The sequence below is a fragment of the Equus asinus genome, chromosome 5 (genome assembly GCF_041296235.1).
Source record: "Equus asinus isolate D_3611 breed Donkey chromosome 5, EquAss-T2T_v2, whole genome shotgun sequence".
Taxonomy (NCBI): domain Eukaryota; kingdom Metazoa; phylum Chordata; class Mammalia; order Perissodactyla; family Equidae; genus Equus; species Equus asinus.
This window is the reverse complement of record NC_091794.1, coordinates 75,107,082-75,125,102: the sequence shown is the minus strand read 5'-3', so window position 1 is coordinate 75,125,102 and position 18,021 is coordinate 75,107,082. Positions and strand designations below refer to the sequence as shown.

General features: G+C 49.3%; 1 protein-coding gene across 4 annotated transcripts in view; it reads right to left on the bottom strand.

Moving 5' to 3' along the window:
* Nucleotides 1–18,021, bottom strand: part of AGBL4 (AGBL carboxypeptidase 4) — a 1,219,476-nt gene that overhangs the window by 111,663 nt on the left and 1,089,792 nt on the right. For all 4 annotated transcript variants that reach the window (XM_044770751.2, XM_044770749.2, XM_070509980.1 and 1 more), the window contains one exon: nucleotides 10,659–10,773. In XM_044770751.2, the coding sequence (XP_044626686.1) occupies nucleotides 10,659–10,773 (115 nt within the window). The remainder of the gene's footprint in view (nucleotides 1–10,658; nucleotides 10,774–18,021) is intronic.

Here is an 18,021-nt window from a genome sequence, read left to right as displayed (position 1 = left end):
CCCCATTGACCAGGAGCCTTTGTGCAATGCACACACTGCGTATCCAGGTGAGGCAGCCCCGGATGTGCCCAAGGTTCACAGCAGAGCCAGGGTTAGCACTCAGGTTTCCCACCTCCAAGGATCAGCAAGGTCTCTGCCCTGTAACGGTGGCCCTTCTGGCAAGGTGGCAGGATTGGGGTAAAGGTGTGCTCAGACCACACCTGGAAAAGGGATCACCTCCCATCCCAAACTTCCTGGGGCCCTTTCTCTAGGACACGCTCCTGGTGGACAAGGAGAACCTTTGTGGGAGCGCCATCTCCCTTCCCCTGGGGGCGCACTCCAGGGATTTGTCCTCCGTGCTCCCTCCTCTTGTCTCCTGTTTGGTGGCAACAAATGCCGGGCTCCGGGGGATTTCCACCTGGTGACTTAGAACAATTCTGAGAGCCAGTCACCAATCGAAGGACCCAAGATTTCATAAAGCCCAATCCCCACACTGCAAACATGGAGAAACTGAGGCCAAGTTCATACAGCTACGTAAGGGTAGAGTTGTAAAGGATGACTTTTCTCTCTATGGGAACAGTGATAAGAAGTGAAAAGAGCTGTTTTAAAAGGCTTGAGGACGGACGTATTCTAAAGGAGCCCACTGGCCCCTGGAGCTAGGAATTGGTTATTTCAATTTCTTAAGCGAAAAGGGGCAGAGGAAACACAAAGGGGAAGGAAAGTCCTTTAGGTCTTCACCAGATCTGGGAGCCAGCGAGACCCCTGCCCACCTGGTCTGAGCCTGAGCCACACTGCCTGGATAATATCCTGGCTCAGCCACGTATCAGCTGTGTGGCTTGACCTCCCTGTGCCCCAGCCCCGGTCTGCAGAATGCGGACTCTGTCTACCTCACAGGCTTGTTTTGTGGACTAAGTGAGATCAGCTGAGTAAAATGCTGGGGACACTGTGTAGTTGAGATAAGTGCTAGCACGTTAGCCAGACTTGTGTTTGAGTTTGGTATGACGCTCAGGGTCCTCCACAATCTGGTCCCACTTGTTCTTCCAGTTCCCCACACCATGTCCCCCGAATCTGTGCATCATGCGAGGCTTGCACATTATACGTTCTATGAGCTAATTGCAAAAAGATGCCCCGTCTTGTGGGCTGATGCAACTGCACCAAGTCACAAGGCTGCTCAGGCCTGGGCCACACAGCAGCCTCCACCTGCTCTCTTGGCTGGTGCCTTTTTGTAGTGTGTCAACTTGCACTGTAGGCTGCAGCCCTGACCACATACACCAGCCAGGCCAGACCACTCGGCATTCCCCAAGACTCCTTGCTCACTCAGGGCTCAGGCAGCAAGGCAGCTCAGAGCCTGAGGCCTTGGGCTCCAAGTCCTTTCTGGTTTTGACTTCTGGATCTCCTATTATTGTGGGGCCATGGGCAAATGATTTAACCACTCTTTTCGCTTCAATTTCCTTATCTGTAATATGAGGAAAAAATAAGAACCTACCGCATAGGTCCATGGGGTTATTGGAAGGAATCCCCCATTGCTTTTAATCCCAGTGGGCACTTTTAGTCCCCACAAACAAAGAGAGTGGCTCTTTGCCTCCACCCCCTTACCTCCTCTTCCTGGGAGAGGGGATGGAACTTCTCTGATTGGTCAACTGGAGAAAAGTCGCCGAACCCATTGGGCCTGGACCCTCCACCAGCTTGTTTGCATCTGCAACCCTGCAGGGTGGGTCATTCTGGCCTCCTCTCTGCCACATGGTGTGCCTTCTGGGAGGCAGGTCACTTCCTGCTCTCTTGTGTCTGGTGGGGAAGTTGGATTTTGAGATGGAGAAAAAGGAGATCAATTTTAGCCACAGAGATAAGCCATGCCTTCCAAATCCTGCTTTGATCAATAATAAAGCTGTGTTTTGACCTCTATCTTTCTAATCCCTGCATCTCCTTCTAAATGGGTAGAAGTAGGATGAGAGCAGAGCAGGAGTATGATGAGCTATCACCCCTTCATCTCCAGAGGAAACAACACATAAGAAACACTTAGAGCAGGGTCTAGCAGCTTGTACAAGTTCAATCAGTGTTCACATTATTATCATCACTGTTGTTATCTAACATTATTATTCCTTTGGTTTAGAACAAGTTGCCAATCTCTTCCCCTTGCTAACTCCCACCCATCCCTCAAGGCTCATCTCACACAACACCTCCTCCTCAAGGACAAAGCCTACCTCGGGTCCCGGTGCGTGCTGCAAAGTATGTGCTGGGTGCATGGTGCAAAGTATGTGCTGGGTGCATGGTACAAATTATGTGCTGGGTGAACATTTGATGAAAGGAAGGGGGGAAGGAGGGAGGAGGAGAAACAAAGGAGAGGGAGAAAAAACGATTTGGTTGAAAGGTTTCTCACACCGAGGCAGGGCGCCAGCAAAGGCACAGGTGTGAGCAAGGGCAGGCTGGCTTGGGGCAGTGGAAAGTGCCCAGGGAGATGAGAGGGCTGGATGGAGGGTGGTGGTGCAGGATGGGCAAGGGGGACCGTGGGCGATGACACTAAGAAGGAGATGCCGGGACACTGTGTGCCTTGAGTACCAGGCCAAAGAGTTTAGGTTCCTCTGATGGCCAATGGGGAGTCACGGAAGGACGTTACTTTGAGAGCTGACCCTATTCAAGCAGTGGTTTAGGAACTAAGACCAGAAATGATGAAGTTCTTGACTCTATCACATTGTTTTGCTTGTCCAGACTCCTCAGCCACTAACTCTGGGTTACTGTCTCCTCGGAGGCCTGTCTTCACTGTAGAATCAATTATTAAAATCAACTTGCTATCAACTCTAACTTTGAAATGCTATTCAGCCGCTTGCAGGGACAGAGATGGGGAGCTGCCTCCACAGACATCTAGCCATCTGGCCTTTTCCGTGGAACCTGGCTGGGAAGCTCATTTGAATAATTGGTTTTGGCGGTGTGCACTTGTGGGTTAGACACCTGATTACACTGCCAGCCCCAATGTCCTTTCAGCCTCCATAGAAACATCACTCAGGTTACATAAAGCAGGAGAGAGACTCTGGGAGGCAAGGCTCTGTCTGGCCCCTGTTGTCACTTGCACTTCATCTTGACTGACTAAGTGGCTCACTCACTGTGTGACCTTGAGCAAGTTACTTAGCCTCTCTGTGGCTTGGTTTCTTCTTTATTCAAAGAGACAGTGATTTCTGTGCTGTCTATGCCACAGGCTTCTTGAAAGGCTCTAAGAGAAGCCGGGGGAGTTGTGACTAAGCAGAAATGCAAGTGGGAAAGATTTGGGTTGAGGAGAGCTCAGCGTCAGATAGCAATGTGCATGTGGGCTGTGTCAGGAGAAGTACGTTCCCCAAATTAGGCTTGTGATGGTCCCCTCCTACCCCTACTCCACTAGCTAGCTCTATGAACTTAAGGGAGTTACCTAATCTACCAATGCCTCAGTTTCTCATCTGTAAAATGAGAATAATGATAGAGTTATTCTAAGAATTAAGTGAAACAATACATGCAAAATGCCTAGAATAGCACCAGGCCTGTGAGGTTCAATAGACGTTAGCTATCCATCATTGCCATCATCATCATCATCATCACCATCATCATCATCCTCACCATCATCACCACCACCATCATCATCATCATTGTCGTCATCATAACTGTTCACTTCCAGACACCATGCCTCAAAGACAGACAATGACAAACACCTGGACATGTTCAGGGGCCAGCAGGAAGGATGGGGAGGAATGGACTTCAGGTTACATATGAAAAGTTGCAAGGCTTTGGGGATGTTCAGCCTGGAGAAGAGGAGCTGGTGTTGGTTGGGGTGAGTGGGGAGCGGGGGGACACAATCTTCAAAGAGCTGAAGGGCAACCATGTAAAACATGGACTGGACCTGGATAATCCTTCAGGAGGAAGAAGCAGAAGTGATGGGCTGCAGGTATAGCCTGAATAGAAACTGTCTAACTGTGTAACTGTCAGAGTTGACATCAGAGCAGCACGATGCTTTGGAAGGGAGGGAACCACCCAGGCCCAGAGGTGGACAAGCAGAGGGGGCATGGCTGTCACTCAGGGATACTGCTGAGGGATCCCTGCCCTGGGCGGGGCACTGGACCAGATGTTGCTGAGCTCCCCTCCCCCTCCAAGGCTGATGATGCTATGACAGACGCACCAAGAGGGGGGCAGATGGCTGGGGTGGGGAAAGAGGCAGGGTGAGGAGGGACGGGTAGATCTCTCAGTGAGGCAATACTTGCAATGGATCTTTGTTTTCCATTTCTAGCTTGATATGGAACAGTTTTTATGCCGCCAAAAACCAAATCGAATACTGACGTGTATTTTACATTTTATATAGCTAATTTTATGTTCTATTCTATTTTCGATAGTTTAAAATGTTTCCTCCTTTGGATGTTTAGGTGGGCAAGGTCAACCCATTATAATGTGTGTGTGTGTGTGTGTGCGTGTGTGTGCACATGTGTGTATGCGTGTGTGTGTTGGAAATACCTCCCCTGGTGTTTCACCCTTTGCCACGCTTAATGATGTTCTGCTGCGCAAAGCTCTCCTCATCTCTCCTTTATGTCTGGTGAACTCCTTTATATCCTCCATCCTTCAGAAACCCTCGCTCATCGCCCCCAGTTGGAAGGAAGCACTCCCTGCTTTTGGGACACGGTGTAGCAGGAGGTGAAATCTGCAGCAGGCTGGGGTGGGCCTGCCCGGCTCCGCAAAGCTGCTCTGACCCCACTGCCAGGGGATCTGGGGCAAGCTGCTCGGTGCCTCTGTGCTTCAATTTCCTTCTCCATGTAAAATGCGGCTATAACACTACCTCCTCACAGGGCTATCGTGGGGGTTAAAGGAGATGAGAAATATAATGTACAATTAGTAGCAACTTAGACACCAGCCCTTATTATATCTCAGCTTCCATAGCATCACGCGCACCTCCAGTACAAACACTGGGCTTCTTACAGGCAAGGGCTGCCTCTGATTTCCATCTCCTTCCCGGAGGCCCAGTGCAGGGCCTGACACTCAGCAGGCCCTCGACAAACCTTAGTTAAATTGGATTTACTGCACTGGAGCATCCTTTGCTACTGAGGATCGCCGGGGCCAAGAGACATACTGTGGTGCGGGTCTGCAGATCACGGCAGCATCCATTGCCACGGTGGGGTCTGCAGTGCCTGCTGTAAAGCTGAATCACTTCTGCACCACCCATAAGGTCTGTTCCTCTCCCCCACCTCCACACTCCCAAGAAGCACTGAAGTTTTCTGAAGATGAGAAATCTCACAGCATCCTGCTATCTTTTGGGTAACTGCGTATTTTATGATGACTAATAGGCAATTACTATGGTAATATTGCAATTCAGCATGTGTGAGGTTTGGGAAATGAGAAATTATGGGTAACTACTTTGGACTCATTTCTATGGTAACAAAAAGTAATTGTCATTAAATACCAGTTATACTGAGGCTATACCTGGTAATTATAGATTTTTATGCCCAGAAACATAAATAAAACCAATAAATTTATTCAAAGGTCCATGACTGTTTACTTACACGTGGCTCTATGGAATACACAATGACAAGCACCTAATTAAGAAATGCAAACCCAACACAGAGTTTCATATTGTCATAAGGAGATGGAGAGTCTGTTTTCGAAAGGCAAAAATGCAAGGCAACTTGGGCATTGCATATGCTCAGAAGAAAACGTAGTGGGGTACAGGTTGGGGTGGGGGTTGTCTTCTCTGCAAAGGAAGTGATGGCGGGGAGGAGGTGGCAGAGAGAGAGAGTGCAAACACTGCATTGTGAGTGGGCAGCCATGCCTACCACAGGACACTGAGAATTACCAACCATTGTAGACTCACTCAGCCCATCCCCCCTACCCCAATGGCCTTCCAGCTGGGAGTCGCCTTGCAGCTTCTTGGCTCTGCAGTACCTGAAGTTACAGCATTCATCCTTCAAGACTCCTAGGCCCTGCATCCCCCTAAACTCTCCACAGATGCTCAAATTGCATCAGCAGTCATACCATTCTTACATATTTTTTAATTGATTTGAAATAACACATAAAATTTACCATCTTAGTCATTTTCCAGTGTACAATTCAGTTGTACTAAGTACATTCATAATGTTGTGCTACCATCACCACCATCCATCTGCTAAACTCTTCATTTTTTAAAACTGAAACTCCATACCCAGTAAGCAGTAACTCCCCATTTCCCCCTCCCTCCAGCCCCTGGAACCACCATTCTGCTTTCTGTCTCCATGATTCTGACTACTCCAAATACCCCATAGAAGTGGAATCCTAAGTATTTGTCCTCTTGTGGCTGGCTTATTTCCCTCAGCATAATGTCCTCCAGGTTCATCCAGGTGGCAGCCACACCATTCTTGACAGAACCTCTCCCCAGAGCTTCTACTAAATGATGGAAGGTGCCTGTCACTTCATTTTCCTCTCCCAAGAGGGCAGGAGAGAAACTGAGGCCAGAGGAGAGAAGTGTCTTGCCCAAGGACAAGAAGCCTCTAGAGAGTGGGGAAAGTTAGACCCCAGTTCTCTGCTCCCACCTCCAGCGTGTAAGACGCAGGCCTGTTTGGGAAAGCGGAGAGTCCCTGGAGGCACCACGTGGCTTTGAACGTGGCCCTTCACCTTTGAAGCATCAGTCTCCTCTTTCCTTTCTCAAGAGATGTTGTAATGGTCAAATGTGGTTTTTAAGTGCCTTTAAAAGTGTCATGCTGTACAATAACTACGTGTGGCTGTGAGTTCAGGGTTCACTCAATCATAACAGCAGCTCATCACGGTATTGATATCACAACAGCGTCAGATCAAAACAACCGGAGTTTGGAGGCCGCTTAGGGGGCTGGCAGCATCTGGTGATGGCTACTCTACACTGGGGATTGTTGCTTCATGATGCAGCACAATTCCTACACACTGCTGTTGAGTTTATTTTTTCATTCAGGACATATACATCTAAGGTCCATTCTGTGCTGGGCACTGGGCCAAGCTTTGGGAATACAAGTGGACAAAGTCCTGACATCGTGGAGTTTACAGTCTAGAGGGGGAGACCACCATTAAACACATAGTCACATCAACAAACACATGATTGTATGTGGGGCCAGGCTAGGACAGGACAGCACGGAGTGCTAGGAGAGAGTGGAAGGGAGACCTACTTCTTCCTGGAGGTGCTGGGAAGGCCTTCCTATGAATTGGCATTAAACCTCAGGGCTGGAACGAAAAAAAGGCCATGAAACTGGAGTATAGTAAGTGAGACAGAGAGTACAGTTGCCATGTGTCTTTATTATATACCACAATATCATTGTTATCTACTGTCATTCTCCCAGCTATTATAGACGGCCACTGTGGAGTACACTAGAGTTGTATAAAGTTTACTATGGGTCCTCCATACCCCTCCCGTAAGCCAGTCTAGTAACATATACCATAGTGTAGTTAGTAAATGCTGCTGCACTTAACATGAAGAGCATTATCTATCCTGGTATAGTTGCCATCTTTTGCAACTAAATGCTAGAGCATACCTTGTCTATACCATTGTATAGATACTTATATAATTAAATCTGAACTTTGCATGATTAAATCTCCTGACCATCCTTCCTAGATTGGATTACATGTTTCTTTAGTGGAGAAGAAGAAAAAGAAGGAGGAAGAGGAGGAAGAGAAGGAAAGGTGCCTTGAGAGCAGGCCTGTCTCCTGTTTTCCACACAGGGTCTGGTATATCTGGGGCAGGCCGTAGGGGTGTGTAGGACAGCCCTGCATCCCTGCCTGGTCCTCATGGGTCACATGACCTACAGCAGTTTGTTTAACTTCACTGAGGCTTGAGAGACAGCACATCCTGAGGGGAGCTGACAGGGTGAAAGTCAGAGAGCAGGAGAAAGAGGCAGCCAGGTGGCCGTCTGCCTTCCAACCTGTTTCCAGCGATGGGATCAGTTCCTGTGAGGTCTGGCTCTGTTTCCTGCCCTAGAATTCTGAAAAGCACCCTCCCTCTGTCTGCCCTCCCTCCCTCCCTTCCTTCCTTCTTCTCTCCTACTCTTCCTCCTTCCCTTCCATCCTTCCTTCTTTCCTTTCCTCTTCTCTCCTACCCTCCCTCCCTCTCAACTTTCCTCCTGTACTTAAGCTAATTTGAGAAGATTTTCACTATTTGCAAGCAAAGAAGCCTTAGCAAAGATCCGTCTTCTCAGAGTGGTTGTGAGGATTAAATAAGCATGTGAGTGCTTGACATGGCCCTGAAGGGGCAAGCGGAATTCTTGGAGTGGCATTTCCCAAAATGTGTTTTATGAACCCTAACACCCCTGGGGGCCGGGGGTGAGGGAGTGAGGGGTGGAGGGGAAACAGGCTCTATAGGAAAAGGGTTCCTTGACACTTTAGGAAACACTGAATACTATATTCCTCTTTTGAGATTCCCATTTATTAGCATCTTGAAAACTGAAAAATCTTATTGTAAAAGAACATGCTTAACTTTGCTTAACTTTGTGTTAGCCAAACTGACTTGAACTCCAAATTCTTTTTTCTCCCATGATGCCTTGGCAAGCCCCATCACACCGTGGGAAATGCTGCTGTTGACAGGAGTGTCTTGGGGAGGGGCTGGCCTAGAGGACCTTGAAGACACCTTGATGCTCTCAGTTCTGAGTCTCTGTTATTAGGTTTCACATTCTCCAAATCTTTAGTAGTGAATTCTCATGATTGACAGGCTTTTTGTCACTACTCGGGGCTGTTTTAGCAACAGGACTAATGCCTGTGGTTAGAGATTCCTCCAACTCTCCTGAGAATCACATATCTTCACGAGGAGAACGTAGGGGGCTCTCCTTCAGTACAGAACCATTTCTGAGGGTTGGAGCTCTCTTATCTTGAAATCGCAAATCACAAAATTTGGAGCTTGAAGACATATAGAGAGCACATAGTTCCCCATCAACACCTCACTGGCCATCTGAAGCCCAGAGAGGGGAGGCATTTTGGCCAAGGTCAAGACCTTTTTCCAACTTGTCATCCCTGGACAGCAGATGATGAGAAAAATAAGTGTGTGGAGTGGACAGTATTGACCTCTCCCTGACCACTGCCGCTCTGATAATTAAACAGAAATGTTAACATAAATCAATGGTCTTTCTACCACCATTATCACCGACAGTGCAATCTGTCCGGGGAAGGTGGAAAGGCATTGCTCTCAGGCCTGCAGCAAGCCATAAAACCTGCCAGGGCTAATGAACCATCACTTGAGCCAATTAACAGAGGAAGCAAACTGTCTTTAATTAAGGCGTTGTGCATCCCGTGGGCTCTCTCTAACTACTACCCGAGGGGACTAGGAAGCCCCTCTGGACCCAACTGCTGTGCTCTCAGAAAGTAGTAAACCAACCCTGTTTAAAATGGACCTGGCTGGGTATCAGAAAATCTGGGTTCTGGTCTGAGCTCTGACACTGACCTTGGGCAAGTCCCATCTCATCTCCGGGCCTCAGTTTCTTCATCAGTAAGTCATCCTTTTCTTTCACTCATATTCATCAAGCACTTTTTGAGCATATACTGTATGCTGATCCCTGCTGCTAGGCAGCGGGGACACGAAGAGCATTCAGGCTCAGTCCCTGCCCTCTGCCGACTTGAGGGCCAGAGGAGTCCGTGCAATGGGATACGACTTGTTCAGTAACCAGACCTGTGGGAGCTCGGAGGAGGGAGTGGCCAACTCTGTTTGGGGGTTTGGGGAATGTTTTCCAGAAGAAAGGGCACAAGCTGGGTTGTGAAGAAGGGTTAGTGAGAAGAAGAAGAGAGGGGGAGGTTCTGGGCAGAAGGCCGCCTTTATGAAGGTAAGGTTTCGGGGGTCAGCAGACCAGTCTAGGGAACTAGGCTTTGCTTAGAGAGGCTAGAGCAGAGGGTGGGAGGTGAGGCAGGAGGGTGGACAGACAGGCACCAGGTCATACAGAGCCTTGCACACAAAGCTGAGGAGTTTGAGTGTTTTCTTGAGTTGTGGGACTAATCAGAAATAAACTTGTAAATTTTGGGCTGTGAAGTTAGACAGTCAACAATTTAATGGCTCTGTGACTTTGGGCAAGTCTGTTGCCTCAACTGTGAAATAAGGGTAATAAAACGATCTCAGAGGATTCAATGTTCTTTCGGCAGATGATCCCTTGGGCAGTGGAATTTTAGGCTGTAAATAATGGTGCTAAGACGGGAGAAGGAGCATTCAAGATATGAGTGCATGAGTGAGTGTGGGACTGGCATATGCCCAAACCAAAGAGAAATGCTGTTCAGATGATCTGGGATGCCACTCTCCTTCATTAATGATCTCTAATGAGAGACACAGAAATGAAACAGTAACATTATAACCACTATATGATATTCTGCAAAGCACATTCACCCCCACCATTTCTTTTGATGCTCACAAGTGCCCTGCCAGGTAAGCAATTATTGTCTCCATTACATAAGAGAAATTGAGCAGCAGAGAAGCAAAGTGAATTCCCTGAGATTACATAAGAAATAGGTGCCAAAACTGATACTAGGTCTCCGGATTACTGGTCCAGCAAGGTGCCCAAAAAATCCTAGCAAGTGACCTCAGGTGGCTGTGCATGAAACAGCCAAGGCTCACTAGCCATGTCCTCAAGAGCCAGCGTGAAACTCCCTCTAATGAACTCATGGGTAGTCTGAAAATTCTTCCTCAAAAATATATCCCCTTTTTCTTCTTGCTTCCATACCACCCTCCTATGACCACCAGCTTCCAAGCATTCTCCTCTGTCCCTCACCTGTAATTGCCCAGGTAGACTCCGTCAGGGTTGAGCATTGGTGCAATCTTGAAGACCAGGTGTTCTCGTAGGACGCGGGCAACAGGATGCTGGCTTACGAGGAAGTCAATGATCCCTAGGGAAAGAGAAACACCTGGATTAACTTCAAAGCATTTCAAGAAGGAGGGAGTGCATTTTCCTCAGCTTGGAAAACAGTCAGAGCTAAATAGGTGATTTTTGGACTATGTTGTTAGCCACTGTGGATGTATGGCTACGGATTAGGTGTTGCCCAGTGAATTTTTCAAATATATCTGTTTCCAAGGCATGGTTCAAGACATAATACTGAAGCTCAGGGGCAGGAAGGAGAGCACAGGAAGGGCGTCCTAGAAAAGAGAGCATTTGAGCTGTGCCTTGGAGGACCTACCGGGTTTTGACAGACAGAGATGGAGGAGAGGCAGGATAAGTTGAACATAAATTAAGAGATGCTCTCTAATGGACACACCGTTAGCTAAATGTTGACATTGGATTGATGACTATGGAGTCAGAGACCTTAGGGATCTAAATCCTAATGTTGCTCACGGGCACACCAGGAAGCAGAGAAGAGAAGGAATTTGGCTAAAGTCGCATAAGGAGAGGGAGGTTTCTTCAATATTCTCCAACTCTGCTCCTTTCCCCATTTTGAGAGTCCTCTATTCCCAGACTCCAGGGCTGACTGTCCTCTCTGCAACTCACTGGCATCAACACCACCTTGCCTCCAGGTCACCCAATTTAGAAACATTGAATTTGCCACGACTCTTGTCCCAGAATCAGGTAGTCCCCATGTCTCTTCCTTGAATCCAGCAAATCTGCCCCTCATCTCCATCCCTCTGCTCTAGGCCACCACCACATCCGGCCCAGATGACAGTGACCACCTCTGGAATTCGCCCTCCTCACTGCAACCAGTGCAAAGACTGACCCTCTCACTCTTCTCATTCTTGGGATGGCCTGCGTGTACTTCCAGGACAGGAGTGAGAAAAAAAAAACAACAACTCTGAGCCCTTGCCTTTTCCATCCTCTTCTCCATGTTTCTACTTCTTCATCAGAGACCTGAAAAAAATGGGCAAAATGGCACCCTGGCATTCCATGAAATGACTGTAATGCTGGAAAGGGATAGGAGAGCACAAAACCCTCCCAAAATGCAGAAGGGGAAGTCCTTTCCCACTGGAGAGGAGGAAAGGCATCAAGGAGAAAGGAGCTTCTGAGCTGGGCCCTGAAAGATAAGTAGGTTTTGACAGACAGACCAGAGGATGACAGCAGGGTAACGAAGAACAATCCCCGTGCCCAGCGGCAGGCACTTAGCTCTTGGAATGAGAAACTGCTCCAGAGCACATTCCAAAGCTGCTGTGACCAGTGAGGGACATCTCAGGCTTTTCATTAGGCCAGGGCTGAGAATCAGCAGCAGCCGAAAGCCAGTTGGACATGATTTCCTTCTCGGCCGACACGGCGGTAGAGCAGATGCCCTAATTTATTTGTTGGTCTTCATATTAAAGCTGCAGTTTGCCAGTAAACAGACAGGGTAATGATGCCAGGCACCCTTGTTAGGGGCTAATAATTGCTTAATCTGTCCGCTAATTGACCCCAGCTCCCGGGGCAGCCCTCCATCAAGGAGCCAGCCTGCGCTCAGGGCCTGGCCACGCTGCCTCAGAGAATGGCTTCTGGAAATGGAGTGGCTCATTGTGATCCGTCCTCCTTCACAGATGAGCAGATTAATCGGGTTGCCAATTAGGCAGCTAATAAAAGGATGAGAGGAAACAAAGCCAGACCAGAGGCTACAGCCACTCTGAGCTCCTTCTCCCGGAAGTGAGTGTGGGGCAAAGAGAGGTGAGGTTTTAGACTCATCTCTTGGCTTGAGGTCAGATACAGTTCAACAGGAATCATTCCCATTGATCAGGAAATTGGGAGATCTTTCTTTTTTTTTTTCTTTTTTGGTGTCGGGGAGGGGTGGTAAGCGGAGAGGAATATGAGGAGAAATGTTGGAGAAAGTAGGAATGGAAAGGAAATGCCATCCCCAGCCATGGGCCAAAAGCGTTGCATGGACTGGGGAAGCAGAAAGAGCACAGACTTGGGAACCTGTATTCGAATCCTAGCTGGCTATTAGCTAGAGAAGTTACTAGCTTTCTCTGACCAATTTTCTCATCTTGACGCAGGGATAATAATACGTAATCTGGAAGACTGCTGTGTGCCTGGGTTAGAACTCCTGTATTTTAACTGCCTGAGACAGCACCTGGAAACTGTGATGTGCGTTAATAAACTCACTTAGATCAAAGGTTGAAGGGCAGCGGGGGGAGTGCAAAACAGGATGGATTTTGGAACTAAGTGTCCTGGTCTGTGAGGTTTACTAACTATGGGATTTTGGGACAAGGATACTGAGCTGGAGAAGCCAACACAGCAGCAGTCAGAGAATCTGGGTCCAAGTTTCGGCTCAGTGACTGGGTGACCTCCAGAAAGCTTCTCGGCCTGCTCTTGTCTTTAAATTAGGAGAAAGAACTCAGTAATTTCCAAGGACACGTCCCACACTGACAGTCTAGGATTCCATCTATTTTATTTCTCTCCCCAAAGCAGAAGAGTCTTCATCTGTCAAGTGAGGAGAACAATCTCCCTCCTGCTGGGAGACAGTCAGCCCCCTTAAGATCAGTCTGTCCCTTCAGTGAACAGGTCTGCCGGGTCCTTCCCTTTGATTTAATCAGGAGGGTGAAGAAAGCAGGGGCACAGGAAGGCTGGAGGCTAGAGGAGCTGGAGGAGAAGGAAAAGCGGTAAAGGATCTCAAATGAAAGCTGGGCAGCAGAGATCATTGCCTCTGCTGACCTTGGCGTGGCCACCATGGACCTCGCTGGGCAAACCACAACTGAGCTTTTATTGTTGTTATTTCTCCCGGTGTACTTGGTTCAGAGCAGGGCATGAGAAGGTACCTAACAAATGCCCATTGGTAGATTGGCCCCCAGGAATCCATTTGAGCTTGACAAAGTATAGGGTTAGTTGAGCCAATAATCACTCATTCCACAAACACTCTCAGGGCAGGTCTGTGCCATAGGCTTGGCTTTCCAAGATGCATAAGAGGGCCCTGCCTCAGAAGGCACATGGCAGGAAAGCAACTCCCCTCTGTACTGACTGGCAAAGAGAGCTGTGAGACCCCAGAGGGGGCTCCTGATCCAGCCTGGGGCTCAGGAAGGGGCCCTGGAGAACAGAGACTTAAGGGATGAAGAGAGTGGGCCAGATGGAAGAGGTGCTGGGAGAAGGTGTTCCAGGCACCGCAAATCCTACACAAAGGCTGGAAGGCAGGGAAGAAGACGGCCTGCTTGCTCACGGAGAGTTCAATTCCAGGGGCACAGCTTCCACATTAAAGGCACAGACTCTGAAACTGGACTATCTCGGTTTGACTAGCTGTATGGCCTTAACCGCTTAATCAGTTCCTTGGTTTCCTGATCAGTTAAGAAGGAAAGAATAATAATAATTACCATGTGGGTTATTGTGAAGATCTCAGTGAGTTAATATAAGCAAAGCGCCTGGCACATAGGCAGTGCAGATGTGCGTTGTTTTAATCATTGCTCTTATTTATTTGGCTGAAGGTGTGGGGAGGGGAGGATGGAGAGGGAAGGAGAGGTAAACGGGAGTTTGCTGGTCCAATGAGGAATATGGAGGGACTATGAGAGCCATTGCAAGGTACAGGGTCAGAGCTAGTCTTTACAGAGCTCCCCTGGCTGCAGCGTGGAATGCGGTCTGGAGGGAAGTAATAACAACAGAGGGCTCCATGTCCTGAAGGCAGATGGGGCAGAGGTAGGGGGCAGACACAGCAGAGAGCCAGCAAACGCAAAGAGGCTTGCAGTCAGAAACCAAGATCCGATGTGGTGGTGACCTGCTGGACTCTGCAGTGACCAAGGCCCAGAGAGTCATCAGGATGCAGTGGGGAAGGGGAAGCAGTGTGGATAGATGGTGCCACTGATGACGACATTATTTGTCTACCACCCCAAGAGCATCAGAACTCTTCACTGAAATCACACAATCTCAGGGAAAGGGGACCCCAAAATGACTACATACGTGGGAAATGAGCGAATATAGAGGGACCAGTGACAGGCTCTGTATGCTCAGTAGCTGGACTGACCTGTAATTCTACTGGTTCCATCTTACAGATAGGGAAGCAAAGTCAGGGTGCTGACATCACGTGCTGAGTGTCTCGCAGGGGTCTAGATGGGATTCAGATCCAGTTCTACTGACTTCGAAGTGGTGCCCTTTCCATTAAAGCAAGATGGGAAGAGCCAGGAGTCTATTTGCATGTGACTTGCAGAATGATTTGCATATGTGCCTGCATGACTTTCTCTCTAGAGAGTTCTGTGTAAGGTTTATTGTTGCTGTTCTCTGCTAAGAGGCAGCATACTGCAGTGCGAAGAGCTCAGGTCTGAAGAAAGCCAGGCAGGGGTCTCTGTTGCGCTCAGAGGGTGGGTCACATGACAGCAGCCACTCTAGGCCCGCCACTGACCTGGCCCCTCAGCCGAGCCCAAGGGCCCAAATTGTGGAATCACAGGGAGTCTGGCCCTAAAGAGCCTGAAGTTCAGAGTCTGAGTTCTCACCCTCCCACCCCAGCTCTGCCCATTGCACAGATGAAAAGACAGAAGCTTAGGGACGTGAAAGGACCCATCACAAGCCCTTAGTGGATCTAGTGGATGCTTATACTGTAAGGTTGTGTGGGATAAACGTAGAGAGAAGAGGGGGAACTGGTGAAGGACAGAGGCATGAGGAGAGCAGGGCGGGGGAGCGGAGGGAGGGGGAAGGGGCAAAGGTTATCGCTCCATTGCCGGAAATATTAGGTACTACTTGGTCCTAGTGGTCCTGGCGGTTGTGAGCGCATGGTGTGTGGGTGTGTGTGTGCACGTGCGTGTGTGTGTCTTCCCTCTCCTTCTCCTGAGGAGAAGGCTACCTGAGGGCTCAGCTACTGGCTCTCAGGAAGGCAGTGAGGAAGCAGGGGCCAGGGGTGCACGGTACAGAAATCACACACCTGGGCTTAGGTTCCCAGGAAGGATTAGAGGAACTGTACCTGGCACCTACTCAGTGCTCAAGATGTGCTACCTCCTCCCCTACGAATAACACTTATTTAACGCTTACTGTATTCCAGACAACGTCCTAAATGTCTTATGGATATTAACTCATTTAATCTTCACAACAACCCCATGAAGTAGGATTCCTATTACTATTTCCTTTTCAAGATAAAGGACCTGAGGCACTGAGAGGCCTTGGAACATCCCCAAGGTCATACTGTACTAAGCGGCAGAGCTGGGATCCAGGCCCAGGCGGTCTAGCTCCAGAGATGGTGTCACCCACACTCTGTTACGGGGCAACACAGGAGCTCCTCTGACCTCTCATGGTGTAGCTGGAGGACGAGGATGGTCTGGCCTCACAGAGGCCAGGAGCAGGGTTTGAGGCAGCAGAGGGGTGACTGAGAATCAGCCATCCCACCACCAAGCAGAGCCTCGAGGAGATCAAAGCCCCGCCTCCCTTAAAGCCACCCTCTGCAGAGCTCTGCGAGGACATGACTTCACTCCACTCCCAGCAGCAGATGCGTCAGCAGCTCGACTGCAAGAACTGTGGTCCCAGCCAGATGGGGACGATCAGGCCCCGCATGTCTGTTCCTCATTCAAGGTCACTGAGCTGCTTAATGGGAAAGAGGAGTTAACAGAACAGAAGGTATCTCAGCCATTGTCCTTCCAGGCCTTGGACCCTCCTGCCTTCCCCGCAACCAGGCAGGGTGGGGAGGCAGGTCCAGCTGAGGGCGGGGCCTGAGGAGGAGAGCCCAGCGGAGCCCTGTGGAGCTGTGGTCCAGGCTGACCCCAGGGGCTCAGTGACCTTGGATCACTTCCTCCTCAAGGAAGGATGAATTGTGTGTCTCAAGGGACAGTTACAGACATAGGGAGAGAGGAAGACCGGGGTTGGGGAGATGGGTCTCAGGGCGACATCTGCCATGAGTTAGCTGTGTGGCCTTGGGTATTCCACTTCACTTCCCTGAGCCTCCACACCCTCATCTGTAAAATGCTTGTCAATTGTTGTGGGGTGGCCAGAGCACTGTGCTGTTCCAGGCACAAATCTTAGCCTTCTAGCATATCCCATCCCTGAGTAGGGCAAGAGAGCATCTCAGGGCTTGGGAGACCCAGATTCAAAGTCCCCTTCTGCTATTTACTGGCTGTGTGACCTTGAGGTTCCTCTTTCTGAACTGAGATTCAACATCCCAGAGCCAACACAGCATTTGTTCCTCACAACGGCCCCATGAGATGCAAGAGATAATCCCCATTTGGCAGATGTAGAAAATGACACTTGAAGACTGAGCCCTAGGCCTCAAACAGTTCATGGTTTAAAGGGAAAGAAACAAATATTAATCAAATATATAACAAATGAGGGCAATATAGATGGGTAACTCACATTGCAGGCACAAAGCAGGAGGCTGGAGGGAGTGGGCCAGGGTGGCCCACAGAGGGCACTTGAAATCAGCCTTGGGAGATGGGAGGTGTTTGCCAGGTGGCAAGGAGCCACAGGAGAAGAGCAGCAGGTGCAAAGGCCCAGTGGTGGGGAAAAGATTGGCCATTCGGGGATTAAGTTGAGAAGGACTGGGATATAATGAGGCTGAGGCCAGAGAACCTGGCAAGAGCCAGAGCATGGAGGGTTGTGAATGTCATGCCAAGGAGTTTGGAATTTATCTTGAGAGGGTAGTGGGAAGGCATTAAAAGGCTCTGCCAAGGAGCAAACATTGACTGAAAGCCTGCAGGACAGCACGGAGTCTGTTAACCGAGCACCATCCAGATTCATTTTTGGAAAAGCCGAGTCAACAGAGAGAGCACCTGAGATCTGCTCAACTTCTCTGTGCCTCAGGCCTCATCTGTAAAATCAGGTAGTGACCCTTCCCTCTGTCTGCTGTCCACAGGGGAGGTGGGCACCGGAGTTGGAGCTCCCAGAGGCGAAGGTATTGATGGCAAGGCTACTTCTTTTTACAAACAAGGACAGAATAGCTGCCTCTGATGGGCTGGGGGAACAGGTCTGCTGCCAAGTTTAGTAACTGACAGATGGATGCAAGTAAAGGGGTTGGTGAAACCAGGAGGGACCTGCGAGAGGTTACTGCAAGGACAGCGCTGGGGAGGAAAGAGGCTGGAAGTGAGAATGCCGTGGAGTAAGCTAAGGTGACTGGGGTGAGGAGTTGGGGCAGCCCAGCCATGCCTCTCAGCAGCTGCTTGTCTCTGGGCAATCACTTCCCCTCCCTGAACTCTGTCTCCTCGTCTGAAACAAAGGGGAGGCAATCGTGCCTAATGACAGCACCGGAAGACTATGAACGGGGAAAATCAAACCCGTATTTATTTGCATCATGCCT